This window comes from Staurois parvus, unplaced genomic scaffold (genome assembly GCF_062004578.1).
Source record: "Staurois parvus isolate SC_StPar_1 unplaced genomic scaffold, SC_StPar_1.0 ptg001066l, whole genome shotgun sequence".
NCBI lineage: Eukaryota > Metazoa > Chordata > Amphibia > Anura > Ranidae > Staurois > Staurois parvus.
This window is the reverse complement of record NW_028318862.1, coordinates 3,783,027-3,807,112: the sequence shown is the minus strand read 5'-3', so window position 1 is coordinate 3,807,112 and position 24,086 is coordinate 3,783,027. Positions and strand designations below refer to the sequence as shown.

Sequence of the window (24,086 nt, the reverse complement as noted above, 5' to 3'; positions counted from 1 at the left end):
ATCAACCCTAATTTCTCTTAATTGGTCTTTTATTTTTTGATTATTATATATTTTATTAATTTTCTTTAGAGAAAAGACAATACAAATAACAATAATATCACACCAAATACATCTAATACATCCCCTTTTCCCCTATACCCTCCCCCCCAATCCTCTCTATCCCCTCCCCCTTAAAAAGAAACCCATGTTAATTGGTCTTTTAATTGGTGAGTTCTTGGATGAGATGATTGAAACAATTTTATTCTGTGTGCATCAGCTTGACGAGTTGTGTCCATCGTTTCAAAAAGGACTCATTTACGAAGGTGTGATATAGGCCCAGAACAGTTGTGTGGTTGAAGGAGATGCCATTTAGCCAAAATGTTGTTAGTTAGTGGATAATTTCCTGCAATCATCACTGCTTTATCCAACGTAGAAGGTACACTAAGGAACCTTTCAAAATAAGATTACCAACTATAATGTGGTTACTATGATGCTGCTAACAAAAGCTGCTCCTCAGAAACAGTCATTTCAATTTCACTGGTCATCTTGTTTAATATCTCCTCAGTATGATGACTAGATGTTGTCCAAGCAACAGAATGTTGAGGATTCTTGGAGAGTGAAGACAGATCATCAGACAGAGATGGATGGTGCTCCTTTTGGGCCTCTGATAAAGACTGGGGATCCTCAGGTTTGTTTTGACCTTTTACTGTTGGGATGGGCATCAGATGTTCTGTTTTTTCATGACCAAAAACATGATCTTTTTTAGTCTTTGACTTCATTGTAACCTCTTTTTCTTTCCTAATTTGATGACTTCTAGGGGAAAGAAATAGGAGTCCATCCTTTGTGGTCTCATCTAGCTCAGTTTGAGGAAGTATCTCCTCGGAGTCTGCACCACTCATCAGCCTATGAGGTAAAGTAGACCTTTTAACAACAGTAATATTTTTAGAAAACATCTTAAGTTGGCTAATAGTTTTACTAGAATTACTAAGAATGTCTGCAAGTGTATTAGGCCTAAAATCACTGTCCTCTAATCCCTTATGTCCTGCAACTGGTAAAGAATCTTCTTGTTTTATCTCTGCTGAGTGAGGGGTTTCTTTTCCTGGATTGGTATCGTTGATTGAAATGGTCATATTTCTTCCTGCAAATGACACTGTTGCTATTGCAGGAGATCTTGGCAACTCCAGCAAGCGTTTGCTTTCAATATACGTGTTCAAGAGAAGAGTATCAGTGTATTGTTCTTGGGTTCCACTTCCTAAGTTAGAAGACTCCAGTGTTGTGTCCTCATAAAGTTGCGACTCGGAATAATCCCCTGATCCACTGGTGTCAATGTCAGTTCCCTCAACAAAAGGTTTAAGTTTAATTTCTGTTGCTTTTAAAGAAACTCCAGTGACTAAATGCCTTTGAGTATCATCGCTGATAGTCTGAGACTCCAGAGCAGAATCTGATGTTACAGGATGTTGTCTGTCTTGCTTTTCTTGAATGTCAAGAGAAAATAATGTTGGGTTTGTAGGCAATTTATTTGCTGGGTTTGGTGTTGTTGCCACAGAGAGACTTTGTTGATCCTTTGGAGGCAGGCCTGGAAAAGAATGTATAATTTGTAGTCCTGTTAGATACCATTTCTGGAGTTTTGCTGCAGCAGTACATGAATTTAAATTAATAAAAAGTATAGAGAATTCCCATTCAACGCATGTCCATGGTCTAATTTCCATGACCATAAACTACACATTCCTAGCCTCGTTGATGGATTTTCTTCAACTCTGGTCCCTGTTTTCCATGCTCCTGACAACCTTAATAGTACCCCAATATGCAGAAACATATTACCATACAAATATAAGATGTGAAAAAAGTGAAATATCATACAATAACCCAAAAAATTATATCAAAAATATATAAATATTATCAAATAAGTCACTCGTGATTATATTTATATATTTTTTATATAATTTTTTGGGTTATTGTATGATATTTCACTTTTTTCACATCTTATATTTGTATGGTAATATGTTTCTGCATATTGGGGTACTATTAAGATAATTTACACTTTCAAGGGTGAAAGTTAGACCTTTTATGCTAGAGGGTTTAATATATATATATATATTTTTTCTGATTTTCATTTGGGATACCATAGTTCTATATATATATGCTCCTGAAAACCTGCCTATCTTGCTACTGACCTAGCTACATCTGACACTTCTCTTTAGATGCCCCCTGCCCGTTATGTTTCCTACTGATTATGTTACCCACCCTGGCTTGGAGTTTTTACTAAGATTTTGCCGACTGATTTTGCACCTTGCTGCAAGCACGTTGCCGACCCTTGCCTGCCTCTGATCTGTGTTTCTGTACCTACCTGCCTGGCTGTTACTGAACTTGGCTTGTGACCTGAATCCTCGCTTCTGCTCAACCCCCCCACCTCCTTATCTCTAAGTTCAAATTCACTGAACCAACTTCCTGGCACTTGTTCCCTTCCGCTACCCAAGCAGTCCCTCTCTCCCATTACCAGGGGTGCTTGGACAGGAATTGTGCAAGAGGCCACCCTCAACATCTTGGGCTCCACAGTCAGGTATGTGGCACTGGGGTTGATTTAGTAAAACTGGAGAGTGCAAAATCTGGGACAGCTGTGTATGTTAGCCAGTCAGCTTCTAGCTTGTTCGTTTAACCTTGGACAAAAAAACCTGGAAGCTGATTGGTCACATGCACAACTGCACAAGATTTTGAACTCTCTAGTTTTAGTAAATCAACCCAACAGTGTTCCTTTTTGCTTTTTTACTCTAAGTATTAAGAACTTTCAAACTCAATGGCTTAGCATATTTTGGAAACACAAATGTGTACATGTAGAACAATGGTGGTTTAAAGGGAATCTGGCACAGATAATGCAAGTTCTCAGTTTTGTAAGGACCTGTGTCCATGGACTTTGGTGTTGTGTTGATGGACTTTGGTCTTATGTTGATGGGTACAATTTAACATCAGCAGAGACTTTTGAGTTCCTGTAGAATTTATTGACAGGTTTAGCTGGTCTGTTCACCTCCTACTGACCTGAATTTGCTTTCCAATTGACAAAACCTGTTGACACAGGCTCCGAAGCTGAGTGCTACAATTTAGAAATCCTTTCTTTTAAACACCTGTCCCAGACTCATCAGATAGAAGCTGCCATTTCCCAACTCATGCAATGCATACTAGGTCTAGGGAAATGCCTGACTGGAGTGAAGCTGAATAATTCAACATGAATATGACTCATGAGCTAGGAAAGCTCTACATGCACCTGTTATAGAGTCTCTTAAGCATCAATTTTAAGTAAATATGGAAAAAATCCCAACTCTGTATGTATATTTTACTTTTTTTTCTACTTACCTTCAGGCTGTTCACGTGAAATGAGGGCCCCTCTATCTTGGTAGTGGGTGTTCCTCAATGATTCAGAGAGTGACACATACAAAAGTCAGCACTTCTCCCCGTATACTGTATTTGTATGTGAATGGCAGGTACAATCACGACAACCCTTTAAGGGCAGGTCCATAACACCCTGGATGCTCAGTCTGGTACTGCAGGAACCAGCATTGGAGTGATGCAGCTGGAGCTGCTCTTTTGCTTTTTATACCCCACAGGGGGACCATCCAAAAAAAAATTAGCCAGGAGTTGGGCTTTAAACACTGAAATTCAAACATACATTTCGGTTTTTACCTGAGCATTCATAATAATTTTCCAGTGTCCAGTTCATAGGATATGCTATTTCAGCAAACTGCAGGACCAGGTCAATGCTGTAGTATGCCTGAACCCTCCGGATTGCATCTCCTGTAGCACTGCAGTCCTTTAAATAAAAAACAAATGACCATTTTGACCTCATCGACTTTACTGGAACTTTCAAAAGTCAAATCTAGTGGTGTATATAAGCCAAGATAGTTTTCTATTCATGTGTTATGGTTAACAGGAGGTTTATAGGGTGTTCACATTTAATAGCAATGCCAAGTGCATAAAACTGAACCTTATTTGAAGTTAGTAAGCATATTTGTCTAGACTGGAATACTTGCTGTTATAGATATAGGTGATGCTGAAATAGTTCCTGTTATAGGGTTACAGTGGTCTCCCTAGCATTGTCACCCCTCACATCTGTTTCCAGTAGAGACATCAAGGGGTCAGACACTCATTACACAGGGATGTTTGGTTGTTATTACCATCAGGAAACTTGTCCCAATAGGCAGCTTACTGCCTTCAAACTTTGGGGGGGGGGACACTGTGGCGAGTGGGGGTAAAAAATGTCCTGGAATCAGTGTCTCAGGCTTGGTGGTCAGTAGGAGGAAGCATAGTGCCATATTATTCGTATCAGTGGGAGGAATAGTGCCCCATTGTTGGTATCAGGGAGGAGGAATAGTGCCCCATCACTGGTGTCAGTGGGAGGAAAACTGACCCATCATTGGTGTCAGCGGGAGGAACGGCACCCCGTCATTGGTGTCAGAGGGAGGAATAGTGCTCCATCATTGGTATCCATGGAAGATATCAGTGCCCCATCATTGAATCAGTGGGAGGAATAGTGCCCCATCATTGATATTAGTTGAAGGAATGGTACCCCATCATTGGTATAAGTGGGACCAATGATGCCTCATCATTGGTGTCAGTGACAAAAATTTTGCCCCATTATTGGCATCAGTGGGAGGAATAAAGCCTTGTATCAGTGGGAGAAATAGTTCTCCAAGGTTTAGGCTAGCAAAGAGCCATATTTGGTCTGCAGGCCACAGTTTGGAGACCACTGGCTTACAACATGTGAACATAAATCTCTGAAAAGAGGCTGCTGGTGATGAACACCACTGAGATGTAAAAAAGGATAAAATTTAGGCAGTAATTTTTTAAATGAAAGAAAAAAATTCATTTGTTTATAATACGCAGTGTTCTGCAAACTAAATGTCATCCAGTTAGTGTTTACATTTACTTTACGTAAACCATTGCTAGGACTTAGCAGTTGAGTTCTACAGAAGCTTACCTGTTGCCTTAGTACTTCATTTGCAGGGATATTAACCATGACAAACTGCTTGTTTTCGGTCACAGTGATGCTAATGGCCTGCCCCGCCTCAATATTTTTTAGCGTCAGGGTTTCAGTAGTATAGGAGCCTCTCTTCACCAGCCCCACACGATGCTTTGGAATGTAAACCACAATCTCTTCTCCGGGATGTTGGGACACTAGGGAGACAATGTTATGGCAATGCAACCTCACACAACGGTACAAACTTTACCAGGGGTGGACTGACCATTTGGAAACTCGGGCACTGCCCGAGGGCCCGGGGTCAATAGGGGGCCCCATGAGATGCCCCTGGTACCTTTTTCATAGGCTTTTTTGAGTTTGGACAAGGACACAGAGGCCCCATGATCCCCTATTGCCCGGGGGCCCCATGAGTTGTCAGTCCGCCCCTGAACTTTACCCATTTCCATTAGCAAAAATAAACCCGCAATCCCCTTTAGAAACACCTGTCTTCATTGGACTGACATAACATAATCTTTGGGCATTTTAATTACTTTGCAATTGTGAATAAGATATTCCTTCCAGTGGGACACCATTCTTTAGAGCCCACAGCAAAAACATAGCAATTCAAACAATCTATGAAGAAGATGCAACTTGTGTGCGGCAAAGAACTAGTCCTTGATCCTTCTTATGTTCATGAATTAGCTCTTACCTGGTGGGCACGAAGCTTCCAGGGAATATGCATAAAAGCCGTGTGCCATCCAGAGAGGCAGGACTTCTGTCTGTCTGTCCAAGAACTGATAAAAAAATTGTGCTTGTCAAACAATGAATATTGCTAATTTAAAAAGAATACATTTGTATTGGATAAATTACCTGTAACAATTTAATTTTATTGTTTTATTTGTATTATTATTATTATCATTGTTATTATTATTAATAGTAATAATAATAATAATAAAAAAAATATTATTATTATTATTAATAATAATAATAAAAAGATGTTGCTTTGTAGGTACCAAGCTGTGTCTAAAGATGCTGAGATGAGCCAAAATGCTCATGTGCTGAAAAATACTTTACAAATATAACCAGCTAAATACACAGGAGTTGGTTTACTAAAGGCAAATAAGCTGTACACTTTGCAAGGGAATTTTCCCTTAGCTTACTAAATGAAGGTGAAGCTCTGCTGACTTCCATCATCCAATAACGTGCAAGCAAAAAATGCTGTTTTTTTATTCGCCTTGCACGTGATTGGGTATTCTTTGCAAAGTAAAGTTTCACCACATTCACTAAGCTAAGGAAACAATTATCTTGCAAACTGAACAGTCTATTTGCCCTTGGTAAATCAATCCCATTGTCTGTTTTACATCTTCCGACAATACATTGCAGAGTTTGGTGCTAAGCATGCACAATGCAGCAGCAAACAAGGCTGAGATACACCTTTGTTGAAAGATGTAAGAAATCCATCTCCAATTAGCATGGGAAAGCTACACTAGAGATAGGAGGACAGGGAACATACCACATTCTGCTACCTTTAACATCCATTGACCTCCCCTACCCTGCACTTCTGCTGCTGTAGGATTGCCAGGCAGCAAGTGCGCCACACTGCAGTGCTAAAAGAGTTCATATTTTCCATTTTTTCTTCATTTTCTAGGTTCTCAGTTTGCTTCTTTGATGTGAAACGCCCATTTTATAAAGAACTGCAGTGCATAATGGCTACATATTTTGTATTCTGCTTTATCATTAATTATGGTTTTTATTTACACAGCAAATTGAGCTTTAGGCTTGTTTTCACATTTTCCAGGCTCTCATTTGCTTCTTTGCTGTAAAATACCCATAGTGTACAAAAGTCAATCATTTTGAAGCGGAAATGTACACAAACAAGTGTCAAAGTTGTGACTCTTCCCTTATTGGAGTCTACATCCACAGTTTAATTTAGACAACCTAAGCACAAAACAGGTTATTTCTTGCAATACTTTCATATTGAGTAACTTTTGATGTGCCACATATCCTTGTCAAGGTCCTACCTTTTCCCAGAGGTTATGTTACTCCATGTGCTGGCATCCATCTTGGATTTCTGCTGAGCATGGTGGGAAGCTTTTATGCCTTCAGGTCTCTGAGGTCCATCCCCCAGAGGGTTGTGGTTGAGTACATATAAGCCTGTGATCCGCACATGCTCTTTGCACTTGTGTCTTGTGTCTTTGTCTTGCTACAGCTCTGTGTATACACTCGTGACTCTTCTGGTATTCTGACTCGGCTTGTGACTAGACCATTCTCTGTGTTTTCCTTCGATCTGACCTTCCGTTGCTGAACCCGGCCCGTGACCTGTGATTCTCTGTCTACTGTTCTGTACTGTTTTGTCCCGTTGTTGTCGACCCAGCTTGCCTGACTACGCTATTGTCATTCTCACCAGCTACACGCCATTGGCGGCGGCCATTACCGCAGCCGGGGTGTCTCGGGGGCCGCGATCTGGTTCCTGGCTGCGTCAAGTCCATCCCCACCATCAGGGGCCCTGGTGAAGGGCAGCCTGGGACTTAGACTCCGCGCCCTGGGGGACTTCGGTCTGTTGGTGGTTGTTGTCGTCAGCCAGTGCGTTACCCTGCCACTAGGCCTACCTGTCCGTTCCACAGCCCTGCCCTGACAATCCTTTGTCTTGTATTAAAAAAATATATAAAAATGTACCAAAAATGACACAAGATCATTAGGCCCCTTACATGAGCGGTCCAATCAGACCCTCCATTCTCTTCTATAGATTGGCTGATATAAACAGACCTGTGTCAATTTACACCTGCCTAACTCCAATCTTATCCACTAAAAACAAGGGGGATCCGTTCCCTCAGTCTGAGCGAATCAGGATGGAGGGCAGTCGTCCATCCGACTGCCCATAGAGCAGAGCAGGTTGTGTTTGTGCCTACTCTGCATAAGTGGAGGGGACATGGACCTGTCATTCACCCACTCTGCTCAGCAGGGCATCAACGGCCAGATTCCCTGCTGAGCAAATGAAGTCCACCCGGAGACCGCCCATTGTGAAAGGGGCCTTTAAAGAAAAACAATAAAAATTGTGAGTCAAGTGATGAGCCAATATTTCTGTAGTTGTTTTTTAATTGTTGTTTTTATTTTCTATTTTACATTGTATAATCTTTGTTTTACAAATAAAAGTTTTATAAATATTTTATAAAAAACACAGGATCCCCAAAACACTATGGGCTAGCCAAAGAGACATCAACAGTAAATATCTTCTTTCAGGTGGACCGGTGCTCACTGAAACCTTGGACTCAACCACCTAAAGGATTCTGTGATGCGTCTTTTAAATCTGTGTGTTAATTTTACCTTGAGCTGTTTTTTTTTTACCAAAATTTTAAACCATATGACTATATATGTTTTTTTTAAAGTGCAACATAAGCACAAATGTAAACATTTTCGAGAAGGAAGGGGTTTTTTTTAATGCATAAGAGACACATGCAAACTTTACAACTGTACATTGAGCTGCATATGCACAACTCAGTGTATTAGTGTACAACCCAGGTGAAAGCATCTGGCAGAATGTGGGTGTTACATAATCCTGGCCAGGCCAATCAAGATGGCTGAAGACCCTGGACCCATAAAAAGCCAGTATGAAGATTCCGACATTGGTAAAGGAGCTAGCAGAGGTGGCATTGCTAGATCATAGGTGAGTATAGTTTTTAGTTCTTTAGTTGGGTTTTAGGATTAGGTCAGGGACATGCTTGCCCACAATTTCCGTTTCACACTTTTTTGTCCCAAAAGCCCTAAATAAAGAAGAAATTATAGCACAAAAAAGAGTCCAATGTGTGTGTGTTTCAGCCACATAAGTGATATTTTGACCAAAGCTACCTGTGCTTGACCACTGCTGCTCTCTGTAAACCTTTCTAGAGGTGAGACCTTCTAAAAGTTATTTACCTGTCTGGGATTCAGCAACTGGCCTCGCGGTCCTCTCACTGTTACATTGACGTCATTCATCTCCACTTCTACACCGATTAAGCCTGCATCTTCCACTGCGACCACCAATTCCCCACGAAAAGTGAGATACCAGTCCTGGGGTAGAAAGAACAAATTAACTGTGTGTGGCGAATTATCACATAGGCACAAGCTGATTGGACGCAGGGAGAGGATGGTTATAGCTTAAAGAAGGGGTAAAGCAGCTCTGTAATCTAATTAAAAGTGCTAATAAAACATGGACCAGCAAAAAGGAAAGTAAATCCTCACCTCTCCTGGTGCCCCCTAAATGCCACTCTGAAGGAGAGTGGGGCTCCAAGCTAGAGCTCTTTCACACTAGTGCTTGAGGGTGTTAAAGTGGTTGTAAAGGCTGAAGGTTTTTTATCTTCATGCATTCTATGCGGGAACTTAAAAAACCTTCTGTGTGTTGCTCCCCCCATAGCCTCCCCTTATACACAATCGAAGCACTGGATTAGGAGACACGTGCGAATCCCATCGAGAGGGCAGTAAATCTGACGTGTTCGAAGGGGGGACCCTTCTTCCTCAGAGCTCTGAGGAAGAAGGGACTCCCCTTCGAAACGCGTCATATTTACCCTGAGAGTCTCCCCTCTCGATGGGATTCACACGTGTCTCCTAATCCAGTGCTTCAATTTTGGATATTCCTTTTATATTGCTACTTTTGTGAGTATATTTCTTAAATCAATAAATTTACCATTTGCTTACTGAGGTAATGCGCAAGGTTGGTGCGCCTTGTTTTTTGTTCTTTACTACAGTTTGTATCGAACTTTCCCAGCTTCTTGTTAGAGCCGCACAACCTTTGATCAGTTTTGGATGAACTTTCATCTCCTAACATATATTGTTCCATTGGTCCTCTTCTGATTTGGGTTCCTGAGCGCAGGAGCTGTTGTATTTGTGTCCCCTAATACATACCTGAGCCCCCTCTTGATCCAGCAATGTGCAAGGGAGCCTCTTGGGACTCCCTCTTCTCATTGGCTGGGACAGCAACAGGAGCCATAGGCTCTCACTGCTGTCAATCACAGTCAGTGAGCCAATGAGGAGAGAGTAGGGGTGGGTGAGGGGGGCGGGCCACAGCTTTATGTGTCCTTTGGACACATAGAGCAGGACTTGGGAGCAAGCACGCACCAGTGCCTCCATAACAATCAACTTGCTATTGGGGGCACTGGTCAAGGGGAGGACACAGAAGTGCCGGCAGGAGACCCGAGAAGAAGAGGATCGGAGCTGCTCTGAGCAAAATCATTGCACAGAGCCAGTAAGTATAACATTTTTTTTTAAGCCGTACTTTTAATATCACTTTACAACCCCAAAGCTGAGCAGTGAGTTCACCGCACCCAACAACTAACCAGAGGCTGCAGAGGCAGCAGCCAGGGATGTAAACATGCACAGCGCAGCACAAAATAATCCCTGTCGATTTCACAGGCGTATCGCCCGCCAAATGCAACCCACTCAAGTGAGTGGGGCCGCTCTGCAAACACCCCGCAATCATGTGCAATGAACGCTGTTGCTGAACACTAGTGCAGGAATCCAGGGATTAAAAAAGGTGGTGAGGAGGAAACAAAACAACACCTCCTTACCACCTGCCAATTGTTCTCTGAAAAGCGATCCAAATGTGTGTGAACATGTCCTAAAATGACAGGCCTCCCCTGCAATAGGCCCTCCCATTCAGAAATCAGTTTCACAAAGGATATGGCGAACAAACAAGGGAAAAGTAAACAGTTGCAAAAATATATGCAGTTTTATTTTTTTTCCCCCACAAAATTGGAGTTACACTTTAAACTAAGATAGACATGTTCTGTGTAGCTGTGTAGAAGAAACATCTTTACCTGGACATCTGAATTTCCTAAAGGCAATGGCCGTGTCACCTGAAATGACATAATTAGACACAAAGAAGAAGAATGAATAAAGCAATAAGGATACATGTGACATGAATTTCTTAGTGCAAAATTTCAAAGAATTTAGCTTTTTATGTGTAGCAGTGTGGCCTGCAGAAGGGCTTAGCGTCAGTTCCCACCAGGGCACTATCTCCATGTTTAATTTCCTCCATATGTAGTTATTGGTTGGTGCTCCAGTCTACCCACACAATCCAAAAACATACTGGCCCAGGACAATTTGTGTGCATGGAGCTAGAAAACATCAGCAGGGGTTTAGCAAGTTTCCAGCAGTCCTGAAGCCTGCAAGAAACTGGTTTAACCCTTTCAGTAACGGACACTTTCACCCCCTTCCTGCCCAGGCCAATTTTCAGCTCTCGGTGCTCTAACATTTTACATAGTTACATAGTTAGTCTGGCTGAAAAAAGACAAAAGTCCATCCAGTTCAACATGATTTTTTTAATTCATTAAGTTGGGCTTAAACGGATCATACAATTGAACTTTAATGTAAAAGAACAGAAACAAGCAGATGAAGCCAACTTTCTAGTATTTTTACAAAAATTACAAATTTGCATAAATATAACTAACAAATATAGGACACAGTACCTGTACATACGTTGGGTCACATCGCACCTTCTCCCTGCCCAGTGCTGCCGTCAGAGCCGGACACTTCAACACATAGCGGTTGCTTTGACTGTTTCCTGATGATGTTTTCTTGACCATTAGGATTTCCAGGATATGGAAGCCCTTCTGTAGGTACAAAGATATCAAGGCTGAACACTTCATCGTCTACTACAAGTTTTTGTCCAGTTTCCTCCATGCAAATACTTTTTTCCACATATTATTATTATACAGTATTTATATAGCGCCAAAGGGTATGCTCAGCGCTGTACAGTAGCAAGGGGGACAGAACATGAGACAAGACAGTAACAAAACAGTACACGAGGGGTTCGAGGGCCCTGCTCTTTTGAGCTTACAATCTAGGAGGGAGGGGAAGGTGATACAGGAGGAGATGGCTGTGGGGGATGGAGTGGTGGGAGGAGTGGAGGAGGTTGTTAGGTGAGGTCAGGTGTTAGGTGAGGTTGGGGTAGGCTTCCCTGAAGAGGAGGGTTTTCAGGGTGCGCCTGAAGGTGAGGAGGGTGGGTGACAGTCTGATGGATTGGGGTAGGGAGTTCCAGAGGATGGGGGAAGTCCAAGAGAAGTCCTGCAATCGGGCGTGGGAGGAGGAGACCAGGGAGCTAGAGAGTAGGAGGTCCTGTGAGGAGCGGAGGGCACGGGTAGGGTAGTATTTGGGTATCAGGTCAGTTATGTAGTTTGGGGCGGCATTGTGAATGGCTTTGTAGGTCAGGGTTAGCAGTTTGAATTTGATGCGTTGGGCAATCGGGAGCCAGTGAAGGGATTGGCAGAGGGGGGAGGCAAATGTGGAGCGATTGGTGAGGTGGATGAGTCTGGCCGCTGAGTTTAGGATCGACTGGAGTGGGGATAGCGTTCATTTGGCTTGGCCAGTGAGAAGGGAGTTGCAGTAGTCCAGGCGTGAGATGATGAGGGAGTGTACGAGTTGTTTGGTGGTGTCTGGGGTGAGGAATATGTGTATCTTGGAGATGTTGCGGAGGTGGAGCCTGCAAGATCTAGATAGCAGTTGGGTGTGGGGTAGGAAGGAGAGGTGAGAGTCCAGTGTGACACCCAGGACTTTGGCGTGAGGGGTGGGAGAGATGGTGGAGTTGTTAGTAGTGATGGAGAGGATGGGGGGGTATATATACATATAAATCCCTTCTGCAGCACTAGAGCCCAGTTCCAACTATATACTTGATTTAGGAACCTACCCAATTTTAGCATACACTTAACAACCTGCACCCACTCCCATAATTACCCTGTTCATGATTGGGCACACGTTGGCCTAGTCTAATGAATGAAACAATCATTCAGCTTAGAACCTAAAGAGTGCCTGTTTTGAAAAAATGAACAATTTATTGAGTTGGAAGCAAGTTTTGATGGTTTTTGAAGTTTTTGTTTCCAAAAATGGCTCCTTTCAGAGTAACCTCTATTCTGTTGGCCTGATTTTTGCTGGACCTGTTGAGCCTGTGATGTCCACTCAAGGACATCGCTCCTACCTTGGTATCGTGTGTAATGCAATTATCAAAGTCACCTCCTCCCTGTCACAAACGTTAAAGCTAAAGTTTAGAAATGTTTTCCTAAAGCATTAAGGACTTTACTTACCATGAATGAAGATTGTCCAATGTGCTGGTGGCTGTTGCGTTTGAAATCCTATGTCCATGGACTCCCCCATAGGAGTGATCTTCCGGTTTGGGGGTTAATAGGAGCCGCTGCACCTGTGACAGGCATTTGTCGAGTTCCAACTATGCCCACCCCCAATGCACCATCAATAGAAGACATACTATCGGTTCCCATAATGAACTGTGCTCAACAAATGGAGAATGGGCAGATGAATGAAGGTTCACCTCCAGGGATCACAGAATGCTTTTCATTGCTGGAACTGATAGTACAGTTTCTTTCGCTGGAGGAGGGGACTGGAAAGGGTGGGCATAGTAGGCACTTTTGACAAGTGCTTGTGATTGGTGCAGCTGCTCATATCCCCCCCCCCCCCCAGTACAGGAATATGCAAGGGTATCCAGGGGCAGAGGACTTTAGCTGAAAACAGCAGCCACCAGCACACAGGAAGCTTTTCATTTATGGAAATTTTTTAAAATAATCAATTAAAAGAAAAAAACTCTACATCTCAACTTTAATTTCCTATTAGCACTAGGTTCTGCTCCTCCTTTGTCACGCACTACTAATTTATTTCAGTCACAAGACAGAGAGATAAGAGGAGGTATGTTGTGAATTTGCAGTTCAATATGCTGATGCCACTGCTGATGGTTATGAAATGGCCAAATGTCTCTATCCCACAATCCAATGCACCTGAAAAGATCAAGATAGCATGTACCATGAAATAACTGACAGTGTAAAAATAAAATTACCAAGGCATTCATTTCTACAAAGAAGCAATACATGGTTTACATTTTCCAAGCAGTACCATTGCCAATGTAAAAACATTTCAGCCGGGAACAATCATGAAGAGCAATTGCCTAGGTTGGAGAATATGACATTTTTTTTTTATAAACTGGCTTCAAGGCTGTTATAATTCAACAACCAGAGACTCTGCCAGGTGTCCATAGAAATCCAAAGGTCAACTCCCTTCTTGGTGGCCCATATCTCCTACCTCTCCTCCATTCCGGAGCTGCTAATGCTAATTCCTGTTAATGGCTTCAGCTTTCAACACTTTAGATGCATATGTCACCCGATGTGTGTCATGGAACCTTCCTCCAACTACAGGACTCAACAGTGACACAGGAGTTGAATGAAGGAACCTCAGCATTCCATAAAGACACAGGTACCCAACACTTTCAAAAGTGCAAAATGCTGAAAACACTAACAAGAGGTGCAGCACTGGAACAGAGGAGAGGTAGGAGAGGCAGGCCACTGGAGAGGTGAGTAAAATACCTCTCCTTGTTCAGAGAGCTGACTTTTGGATTTCTTGACAGGGCCTCTTTAATATACAGGGTTGACAAAGAAATAACTTCTAGCATCTGTTTATTACTTATATGATGCTCAGTTCAATGGTGCTAACATATGGACTTTCTCTATGTTCATAAGGAACCATTCATCAAAACTTGTTTTTTTTTTTAAATACAAATCTTTATTGAGTAAAAAATCAACAAATAAATCATAAAACCATATAGGGGTTTAAAACAAACTTCCTGTATAATTTTACCAGGACAATGATGTCCTATTCTCCCAAAAGGACAATTTTGTAAAAAATTGAAGTAATGAACTTATGCTTGAAATTTGAATTATACATATTGCAGGACAAACTGTCAGAGAAACGCGTAGAGAATATCAACAATCCCCTTGAATACCCCACGATGTAAAAGTGGATTATATAGGCACCAAAGATGTTATTTTGATGATTTATGTTGTACATATTTTATTTTGTTACCAAGGGGTTTTTATGTCTTTTTTGGGAAAATAGGACATCCTTGTATTGGTAAAACTATACAGGAAGGCTTTTTTTAAACCCTTCTATGGTTTTATTGTGATCTCTACTCAATAAAGATTTTGTATTAAAAAAAAATGCTGGTTAACAGTTCCCTAAGCATCACAGAAAGTCCATATGTTTGCAATATTGAACTGAAATAGGATATTTAGGACTAGGTTCTTATTATAGGCACCCAACCATCCCTTTACTTTTTTGTACTGTATTACTATCAAACGTTATTATATTTCTGCATTTACTAATTTTTCCTCAGATATTTACTATATATATTTACTATATACTGTATACATACACTATATTGCCAAATGTATTGGGACGCCCCTCCAAGTTGCATTCAGGTGTTCCAATCACCTCCAAGGCCACAGGTGTATAAAATCAAGCACCTAGGCATGCAGACTGTTTCTACGAACATTTGTGAAAGAATGGGTCGCTCTCAGGAGCTCAGTGACTCCAAGCGTGGTCCCATGATAGGTTGTCACCTGTGCAATAAGTCCATCCGTGACATTTCCTGGCTACTAAATATTCCACGGTCAACTGTTAGTGGGATTATAACAAAGTGGAAGCAACTGGGAACAACAAGAACTCAGCCACCAAGTGGTAGGCCACGTAACATGACAGGGCGGGGTCAGCACATGCTGAAGCTCACAGTGTGCAGAAGTCGCAAACTGTCTGCAGAGTCAAGAGCTAAAGACCTCCAAACTTGGTGTGGCCTTCAGATTATCACAACAACAGTGTGTAGAGAGCTCCATGGAATGGGTTTCCATGGCCGAGCAGCTGCATCCAAGCCTTACTTCACCAAGTGCAGTGCAAAGAGTTGGATGCAGTGGTGTAAAGCCTGGGGGGTCCCCGTCATATCCTGTCCCACTGTATCCGCCTCTCTCTCTCGGGGTCGAGTTTGTTGGTCTGAGAATCTGTCGGTATTGGTAACTCACTTTTTTATTATTATAACTATCATCATTTAGATTTATGTCAGTTATAATAGGGTCAAATTATGTTGTTATTCAGTTTTTGATGTGATACAAATGAATAAGTATTGGAATATACTGTTTGTTCCCTTCTGTATTCACAGTATTCCCTTCCTTTGAACCCCTGAAGAAGGCAATGCATTGGGAATTATCATCACATCACTATCCCTGATTTATGCTTGTTATATTGGTGACCTCAAACCATGGTCTGGTATTGTCAACATAGGGATAGTGTGATACAAGGCCGGATCTAGCCTATCTGATCTGGGGGTGCAGTAAAAAAAAGTCAGGGGCCATAGTGTCAATAGTGTGACAGATGCATAGAACCTGTATTCCCTGTTCACTCGGCATGCTTCTGTACCACGGAATCACAACCCGAGAGTAACATCTGACAGTGCAGAGGCGGAAAGGGGGTGAATAGAGAACACTAATATGTATTAGGATGATTAAACAGAACCTGTGCCCCTTATATCTGGTGTCCCTATCAGAGTCCCTCCTTACATCAGGAACCCTCCTCAAAGTTTCCTCTTTACATCAAGGTACCTATAAGAGTCCCCCCTTACATTAGGTGTCCTCATCAGAGTACCCACTTACATTAATTGCCCCTCTCAGACTGCTACTTACATCAATTGCTTCAACAGAGTGCTTCTTTACATCAACTGTCCCAATCAGAGTTCCCCCTTACATCAACTATTCCTATAAGAGTTCCCCCTTACATCAACTATTCCTATCAGAGTTCCCCCTTACATCAACTATTCCTATAAGAGTTCCCCCTTACATCAACTATTCCAATCAGAGTTCCCCCTTACATCAATTGTCCCCATCAGGTTTCATGGATCAGTTGGCTGCACTCTCATGAGATCTGGGGGGGCACAACTAAAATCTGGGGGTGCATAGCCCACCCCAGCACCCCCCTAGATCCGGGCCTGGTGTGATATAGGATTCACTCTACTGAAGGGCTTATTCCCCTACTTGTTTTTATGGGAGGGTTTGTATGTTCTATGCCATTAGGTGTAATAAAAACGTATATTTTATTAACTACAGAGTGTCAAAGATGTTTTCATCCTGAGGGTATATAAGCACCTTTAAAGTCCTTCACGCTTTTGTTTCTACTTGCATATGGTTACCTTTGGACTTGGTGCTGATGGATCTGGCATACCAGGTGTGAATATTAATGAGAAAAAAAATGAATTTAAACAATTGTAGTATCAGGCTGCAACATAACAAAAGTGAAAAAGTAAAGGGGATCTGAATATTTTATGGATGTACTGTATATACGCATTTTTGCTTTTTTTTATATCTCTCTCTGCCTTTTTATTACTCTTTTTATCTAGGGTCAAGACATTTCTTTCCAACTATAGGAAATTCTGAAATTTACCCGACCATCTCCGTATTCCTTTGTCATGTAGAGCAGCATGCATTCAGCCTGTATGACTAAAGAACCTTTTCTTCGATAATGAGAATTTGGTATCTCAAGTGAGAACTGCATGGATCATCACCATCTGGGGGTGTACCATCTTCTTACCTGGGTCTGCACATTGCAGGCTGAGTAATGAACTCTGAAGATATAGTTGGCATTATTATCCATATTTAGGGCATATCTGCAGCTGGAGAGGAGATGATTGGAGCGATCCAGCGAGCTGAGGCTTACTGTAACACAAGACAAGCGTCTTTATTTAAAGTTAATCTGTTCCTAAAATTATTATACAGGATTATTATACAGGATTATATAGCGCTGACAGTTTGCTCAGCGCTTTACATTATGGTGGGAATGATAAAATGATATTAAAGGCAATAAAAAACTGCCAGTGGTGCTTGCTTTCGGCAGCACATATACTAAAATTGGAATGATACAGAGAAGATTCGCATGACCCCTGTGCAAGGATGGGTTCCATATTTAAAAAAAAAAACAGTGATTTTGCACAGAGCAGTCCCGACCATCCTTTTCTTGGGTCCCCCGCTTTGGCTCTGGCCCCTCCCTCCTGCCGAGAACCCCCAGAGCAAGGAGCTTGCTATGGGGGTACCAAACCATTCACACACAGAGCTGTGGCTTGGCCCCGTCCCTTCTCTTTCCTCTCTCTCTCTAGCTGTGATTGAAGAGGGAGAATCCCCGTAGGGCCGAGGCTCTTGTGCACATTGCTGGATCACGATGGGGCTCAGGTAAGTACTGGAGGGGCTGCTGCACATAGAAGGTTTTTTACCTTCATGCATAGAATGCTTGAAGGTAAAAAAACCTTGAGCCTTTACAACCACTTTAAATTAAATGTAATCCAAGTCATTAAAGAAAAATTCCATTGATGGATATTTTATACAAAGTTACATCCAGCTTGAACTATTGTAATTAGGTATAAACCAGGGGCGGACTGACAACTCATGGGGCCCCTGGGCAATAGGGGATCATGGGGCCCCTGTGTCCTTGCCCAAACTCAAAAAAGCCTATGAAAAAGGTACCAGGGGCATCTCATGGGGCCCCCTACTGACCCCGGGCACTTGGGCAGTGCCCGAGTTTCCAAAATTGTCAGTCTGCCCCTGGTATAAACCATACCTGGCCAATTCTCCTGGAAGATGGAAAGCACTTAAGTAGGCACTTCTTCTCTTCTTAACCCTTTGAGGACCGTAAGATTTTGGAACGCCAAAAGAATCAATTTTTTTGTTTTTAAAGTTCGTACAGTTCAGTTGCTGTAACTAAGCCATTTCATGAAATTATTGGCAAAAAGCTAGATCCATTTGTTGTTTGTTGATAAGAACTAATGTTTTGACTCAAACCAAAAAAGAGATTTAAGTTCTTAATCAGGTGATATACGCAATTAAAAACATGGGACAAATACGTCCCTTGGTCCTCAAAGGGTTAAGCACTAAAGTAGACACCACTACTCCAATGATGTCCATTTACTTCTGGGTCCTGTCCTGAGCGACTGTCCTGCTGCATTCTGAACACAGAATGTCGGCCGCTCAGCATCAGCGCCATTCAGAGAATGCTTTACATTTTCTAAAATGAATGCAAAGCGTTCTCCTATTGGATGTGGTGGCAAGGCTGGGAATCACGCTCTCTACCTCATCCAATCAAAGAAGACTTTGTGGGAGAATTACTACAACTTGTGTACTCAGAATCTGGTGCAGCTGTGCATGGGAGCCAATCAGCTTCTAACTTCAACTTGTTCAATGAAGCTTTGACAATAAAACCTGGAAGCTGATTGGTTTCTCTGCAGAGCTGCACAGGATTTTGCTCTCTTGCTCCAGCTTTAGTAAATAACCTTTTTTGCATTCATTCAGAAAATACAAAGCATTCTCTAAATTCTATGTCGCCCTCGAGAAACCTGCCCTGAAAAATGTCATGTAGCCAGTGCTGGAGTGCATATAAACAGGAGAGGCCACAAAAGATGAAAAAATTACACAAAAAAACAAGAATTGTTTTTAAAAAGGCAATGGTGCTACAATACAGGGCACTCTAGCAACCTAAATGTCGCCCAGTTAGGGTTTACAATTTTAAAGAGAACTTGCCATGATTTGGCTTCTGCAGCAATCTGAATATTTACTTCTTAACTTATGTAACTGTGAGGCTTACGGTTGAAGGATTTATATTTTCTTATACAAACTAAAAACTAAAATTCTCTGGTGCCCTGCTAATGGCTACACTTTCCCAGTACTCTACAAATCATTAGAGAAGATAAATGAATCAAATAATGTCCAGAAAACTGGAGGAGTCTCAAGACAAAAATGGTATGCACTACTATCCTCTAATCAAAATCTGGTGCTGACTCTACTCCTGTGAAAAACTAATCTACAAAAACAAACACCATGGTCCAAAATTATTATATAAATGTACAATAAACTTTATTAACAAAAAGGACTATATATGCAAAAATATTTCCCAAGAATTACTGAAAACAGTCCCAAAATTGCAGATCTATTTTTATATTGTGAGCAAATCACCATTCTTTGAAGTGAAAAAATGTAAATGGAACCATTCAGATATCCATCAAGGGACCCAAGGGCAACATCTACCACATGTTACTCTGCTTCAATGTTCCACCACTCAAGGAGGAGTATTGGTCAATCCATCAGAGCCTCTCATGTTATATATTTCATCATCAAATGTACGATCCTCCAAGACCATTATACTCAACTCCAAGTGGGTAGCAAACAATTCCTGGAACAAATATAGGCTCTGTGACAGAAAACATGTGCTTCCAAGCACTAGGAGAGCTTTCAAACAAATGTAAAAAAAAAATATTATTTAAATATCTCCTTAATGCAGCCAAAGCATGCATTCCAGCTCTATGGAAAAGTACGGTGCCTCCCAATAAAATGCACTGGCTTGCTTGAATTAATGAGATCCAAGAGATGGACAACTTGACCATGATGCTAAGGGAGCAAGAAGATGAGTACTGGAAAATTTGGACCTCCTAATTCTTTTACATAGATAAAACTCTACTAGTTTCCCAACCATAGGTTGGAGTGAGATCATTGAAGAGGTGAGGTTTCTCAAGGTGATGGGCCAGGGGGATGGGTAGGTTTCTTCCCTTACCCACTCCCTCACCCCTTCCCCTTAATATTTTGATATGCCTGTGGGCAATTCTATATATGAAGTTTTGTAATAACAAATTTAATTTTAAAGATATATTTGCTTTTTGTTTTTTTTTCACTACTGGAGGCATAATTAGAGTCCCAATATATGTACATTTGCCTTTTGACATTCTGATGCCTTTGATCATGTGGAAACAGGTGACTGTTGTCTTTTTTGATCCTGCCACTGGCGAGTTGTCACCAGTGACAGGGTCATAAGTGTGACAGCCTAAGGTTCCTTTGGGTTGCTTTACTAATGGCAAAAAGACTATTCACTTTGCAATGATGATTTTACCTTAGCCTAGTGAATGAGGTCAAGCTCTGCTTACTTTCATCATCCAATCATGCGCAAGCAAAAGTACTGTTTTCTTTATTTTCCTTGCATGTGATTGGATATTCTTTGCAACATGAATTTTCACCGCATTTACTAAGCTAAGGGAACATTGCCTTGCAAAGTGAACAGCCTATTTACCTTTAGAAAATCAACCCCATATGCAATAAAATTGCCAAGTATGTCAATCGCCATTCAGTGCTCACTGCTGACCACATGCAGATCTTGGGATGACTTTCTGATGCAAATAGGTTGGTGACTTTGCAAGAGAATTTTGTTTGAAGAAGTGAGAAAGAAGTTTGTTGTCCCAGAGCCAAGTGAAAGAGATGAAACTTTGCTGACCTCCATCATCCTATCATGCGCAATCAATTTTTTCTTGCATATCATTTTTTATTTTTATTTTAGGTACGTATATAGCGCCGTCAATTTACGCAGCGCTTTACATGTATATTGTACATTCACATCAGTCCCTAACCCTCAACGGCACACGATCTAAGGCATGTGATTGGGTATTCTTTGCAAATTGAATTTACACCACATTTACTATGCTAAAGGAAATTTTCCTTGCAAAGTGAAAAGCCTATTTGTCTTTAGTACATGCTCCCCCATGCCTGCACCACTTTTACTAAACCTAACCAATTTAGTGATTACAGCTCCCACGAATTCAATTAGTAAAAGCTACACAGGTAAAGTTGACTGATAGACCCTCCAGTATGACCCCATCCAGCAGGATACTCTGTTCCTGGTTATCTCTCCACCTTTCAAGGTACACTCACCTAACATTCAAGCAATCCTTTCAAAGGAGTTTGTTAATTGACTCATTTGAATGTGGTTAGAAAGGCAAAGAGACTGTCAAATGCAAGATGTTATGAAACCGTTCAAACAGGTCATATTGGAGGACCTACAGCTATCTTCTTGCCTTCAATATGGCATATTCTTGAGTAACACCAAGACTAGTCCTCTGAGGTGTTCCTCCAATGCTGCTTCCTCACTGGCAAGTTTAATTCTGCAGCGTTTTGGCCAACGGGGCAGCAATGGCCTAGAAGCATTTGTTTGCTTGGAAAAGCAATGCCAGCAAACAGAATTGCTAGTTTGACATGTCCCCCATGCTTCTGCTGCATCCAGTGTTCACAATACAATTTACAATTTGCTAACAAACTAGCTGGGGAAATGAACTGTGTCATAGTAAACAGAATTCCATTTGAATTATAATTGGTGTCTGTAAGTAGCATTATGAAGTGCACAAAATATCTACTAACGTATCTGTACCTGGAAAACGCATGACTCGAGACAGCCAGAGAAGCAAGCCATCCATCCTTTTCCTGGGCACCCATAGTTCCATATAGTCCAGGAAACACTCAACATTATCTAAGAAAAGAAGAAAGAATGTGAGCCCAAGGGGTACAAGTTGACTTTCTAACAGGGGTGGACTGACAACTCATGGGGCCCCCGGGCAATAGGGGATCATGGGGCCCCTGTGTCCTTGCTCACACTCAAAAAGCCTATAAAAAAGGTACCTTGGCATTTCATGGGGCCCCCTACTGACCCCGGGCCCTCGGGCAGTGCCCGAGAGCTCGAGTGGTCAGTCCTCCCCTGCTTTCTAACTTAGTTATGTGGTAGATTTGTGTGATGTTTTGGGGTTGATTTACTAAAGGCAAATAGACTGTGCACTTTTCAAAGGGCAGTTGCTCCAATACTTAGTAAATGAGCAGAAGCTCTGCTGACTTCTATCATCCAATCATGTGCAAGAGAAAATGCTATTTTTTTATTTTCCTTGCATGTGATTGGGTATTGTTTCCAAATTGAAGCTTTACCTCATTTACTAAGCTCTGGAGCAACTGCATTTGCAGAATGCAACTGCAATTTGCAAAGCGCACAGTCTATTCACCTTTAGTAAATCAACCCCTCTGTGTCTAAGGAAATCTGCCCCATGTAGACTGAAAGCTGCAAATAGAAGAGTAATTTGGGAAGAAAGATGTCTTTCCCAAACTAGAAGTTGAACCTGGATGACCACTAGGACTCCTAACTGCTGGATTAGCAAAGATCATAGACCATATGGTTTAGTGGCTAGAACTTCTGGTTTTCACCTAGGCAGCCTTGGTTTGGTTCCTGGTATAAGAAGACCATCTTTTTTCTAAAAAAAACTTTAGCAACAATTACAAAACAGCCTTCACAAGCCAATGAAGTCAAATGATTTGGATTTAGAATTGAACCATACCTGTGGAGGATTCTGAGATCGGGGTCAGACCACTGCTTTGGAATGGGAAGCCATCAGAGGGAACAGGACACAGGATACTTAGGAGAACACTGGAAATAAATTAGGAGCTGTTAGCCTAAATGTAATGGAAAATGGAGATATTGGGCTGAGCAAACAAGACCATGTAATGGCAACAAGAATGTAATCCTGTAGCCCTAATAAGCAGGAACCTCAGTTTCCACACACAAGGAGCAATTGCGTCTCATGTGCATAGTATATATATTTATAAATTATCACCAGCTCCCTGATTTATGTTGCAGCAAATGTAACTGACCAAAATTTGATACATCTCCTGTACCAATGCTCCAAACTCAAAAAATATTGGTCTGGGGTCATCATGACCCTCAGTGATATAATGGGTACTTCGCTAAATATTGACCCCAAAACTTGCATTCTGGGTAGCTTTGACTCATTCTCTTTGACTCTCTTTGCATGAAAATGAGCCTCTAGTGGTTTACAGATTTCTGTTTGCTACACGTAGACCGTTAACTATCAAATGGGTCTCAACACCCCCCCCTCCACTATAGAGGAATGGTTGCCAGAATCTACACTCAATAGGAATGTAGCATTTAAAAAATATACTCATTTCTACACAACGCCCAGAGTAAATTTGATTGCATTTGGTCACACTGGCTGGGTGCTGCGTACTGAAGCACTATTTATACTGAGAAAAACCCCTATGACCTTTATTTCTTGGATGCCAGTTTGGACTACATGGTTTGTAAAGAGTAATATTACAAATTTTATGATTTTTCAATCTTTTTCCTAACAAATCCCGAATCTCTATGACAGACTGTACTTTTATTTATGACTTGTTTGATATGTGATATTGTTATGTATTAGAAAAACTTTGGAAAAAATACAAACTGATAAAAAAAAAAATTATAACCAGACACATAGCACAATATAACTAGGCAATAATTAAAGATCACGTACCCTGATGTCACGAAGATAAGTCTCATCCTCCTGTGTCTTCTGCTTCTGAAGCACCTATTATAAAAGAGTCAGTTTCCTAAGCTCCCTGTTAAATACTGTAAGCTGCGCAGAAAGAGGCGTCAATAATGCGAGATATCCTCATAAGATACAACTCAGAAGTTGGTGTCATGGGTCTCCATAGAGAACCAAAACTAAGATATATACAAACAGCAGCTG

General features: G+C 41.5%; 1 protein-coding gene and 1 non-coding gene across 2 annotated transcripts; one reads left to right on the top strand and one right to left on the bottom strand.

Annotated features, from left to right (window-relative positions):
- Positions 1 to 312: 312 nt before the first annotated feature.
- Positions 313 to 23,896, bottom strand: CIROZ (ciliated left-right organizer protein containing ZP-N domains). The gene is made up of 11 exons (XM_089658428.1): positions 23,871 to 23,896; positions 22,896 to 22,984; positions 21,947 to 22,045; positions 17,306 to 17,430; positions 11,368 to 11,511; positions 10,717 to 10,755; positions 8,840 to 8,974; positions 5,637 to 5,721; positions 4,949 to 5,145; positions 3,655 to 3,781; positions 313 to 1,555 (listed from the first exon to the last, which is right to left on the bottom strand). Exons 1-11 carry the CDS (start codon positions 23,894 to 23,896, stop codon positions 465 to 467), a joined length of 2,157 nt encoding a protein of 718 aa, XP_089514554.1. The 3' UTR covers positions 313 to 464.
- On the top strand, positions 17,592 to 17,699 carry LOC149440621 (U6 spliceosomal RNA). The gene has a single exon (XR_016307563.1). It is a non-coding gene; the product is annotated as a U6 spliceosomal RNA (small nuclear RNA).
- Positions 23,897 to 24,086: the final 190 nt, after the last annotated feature.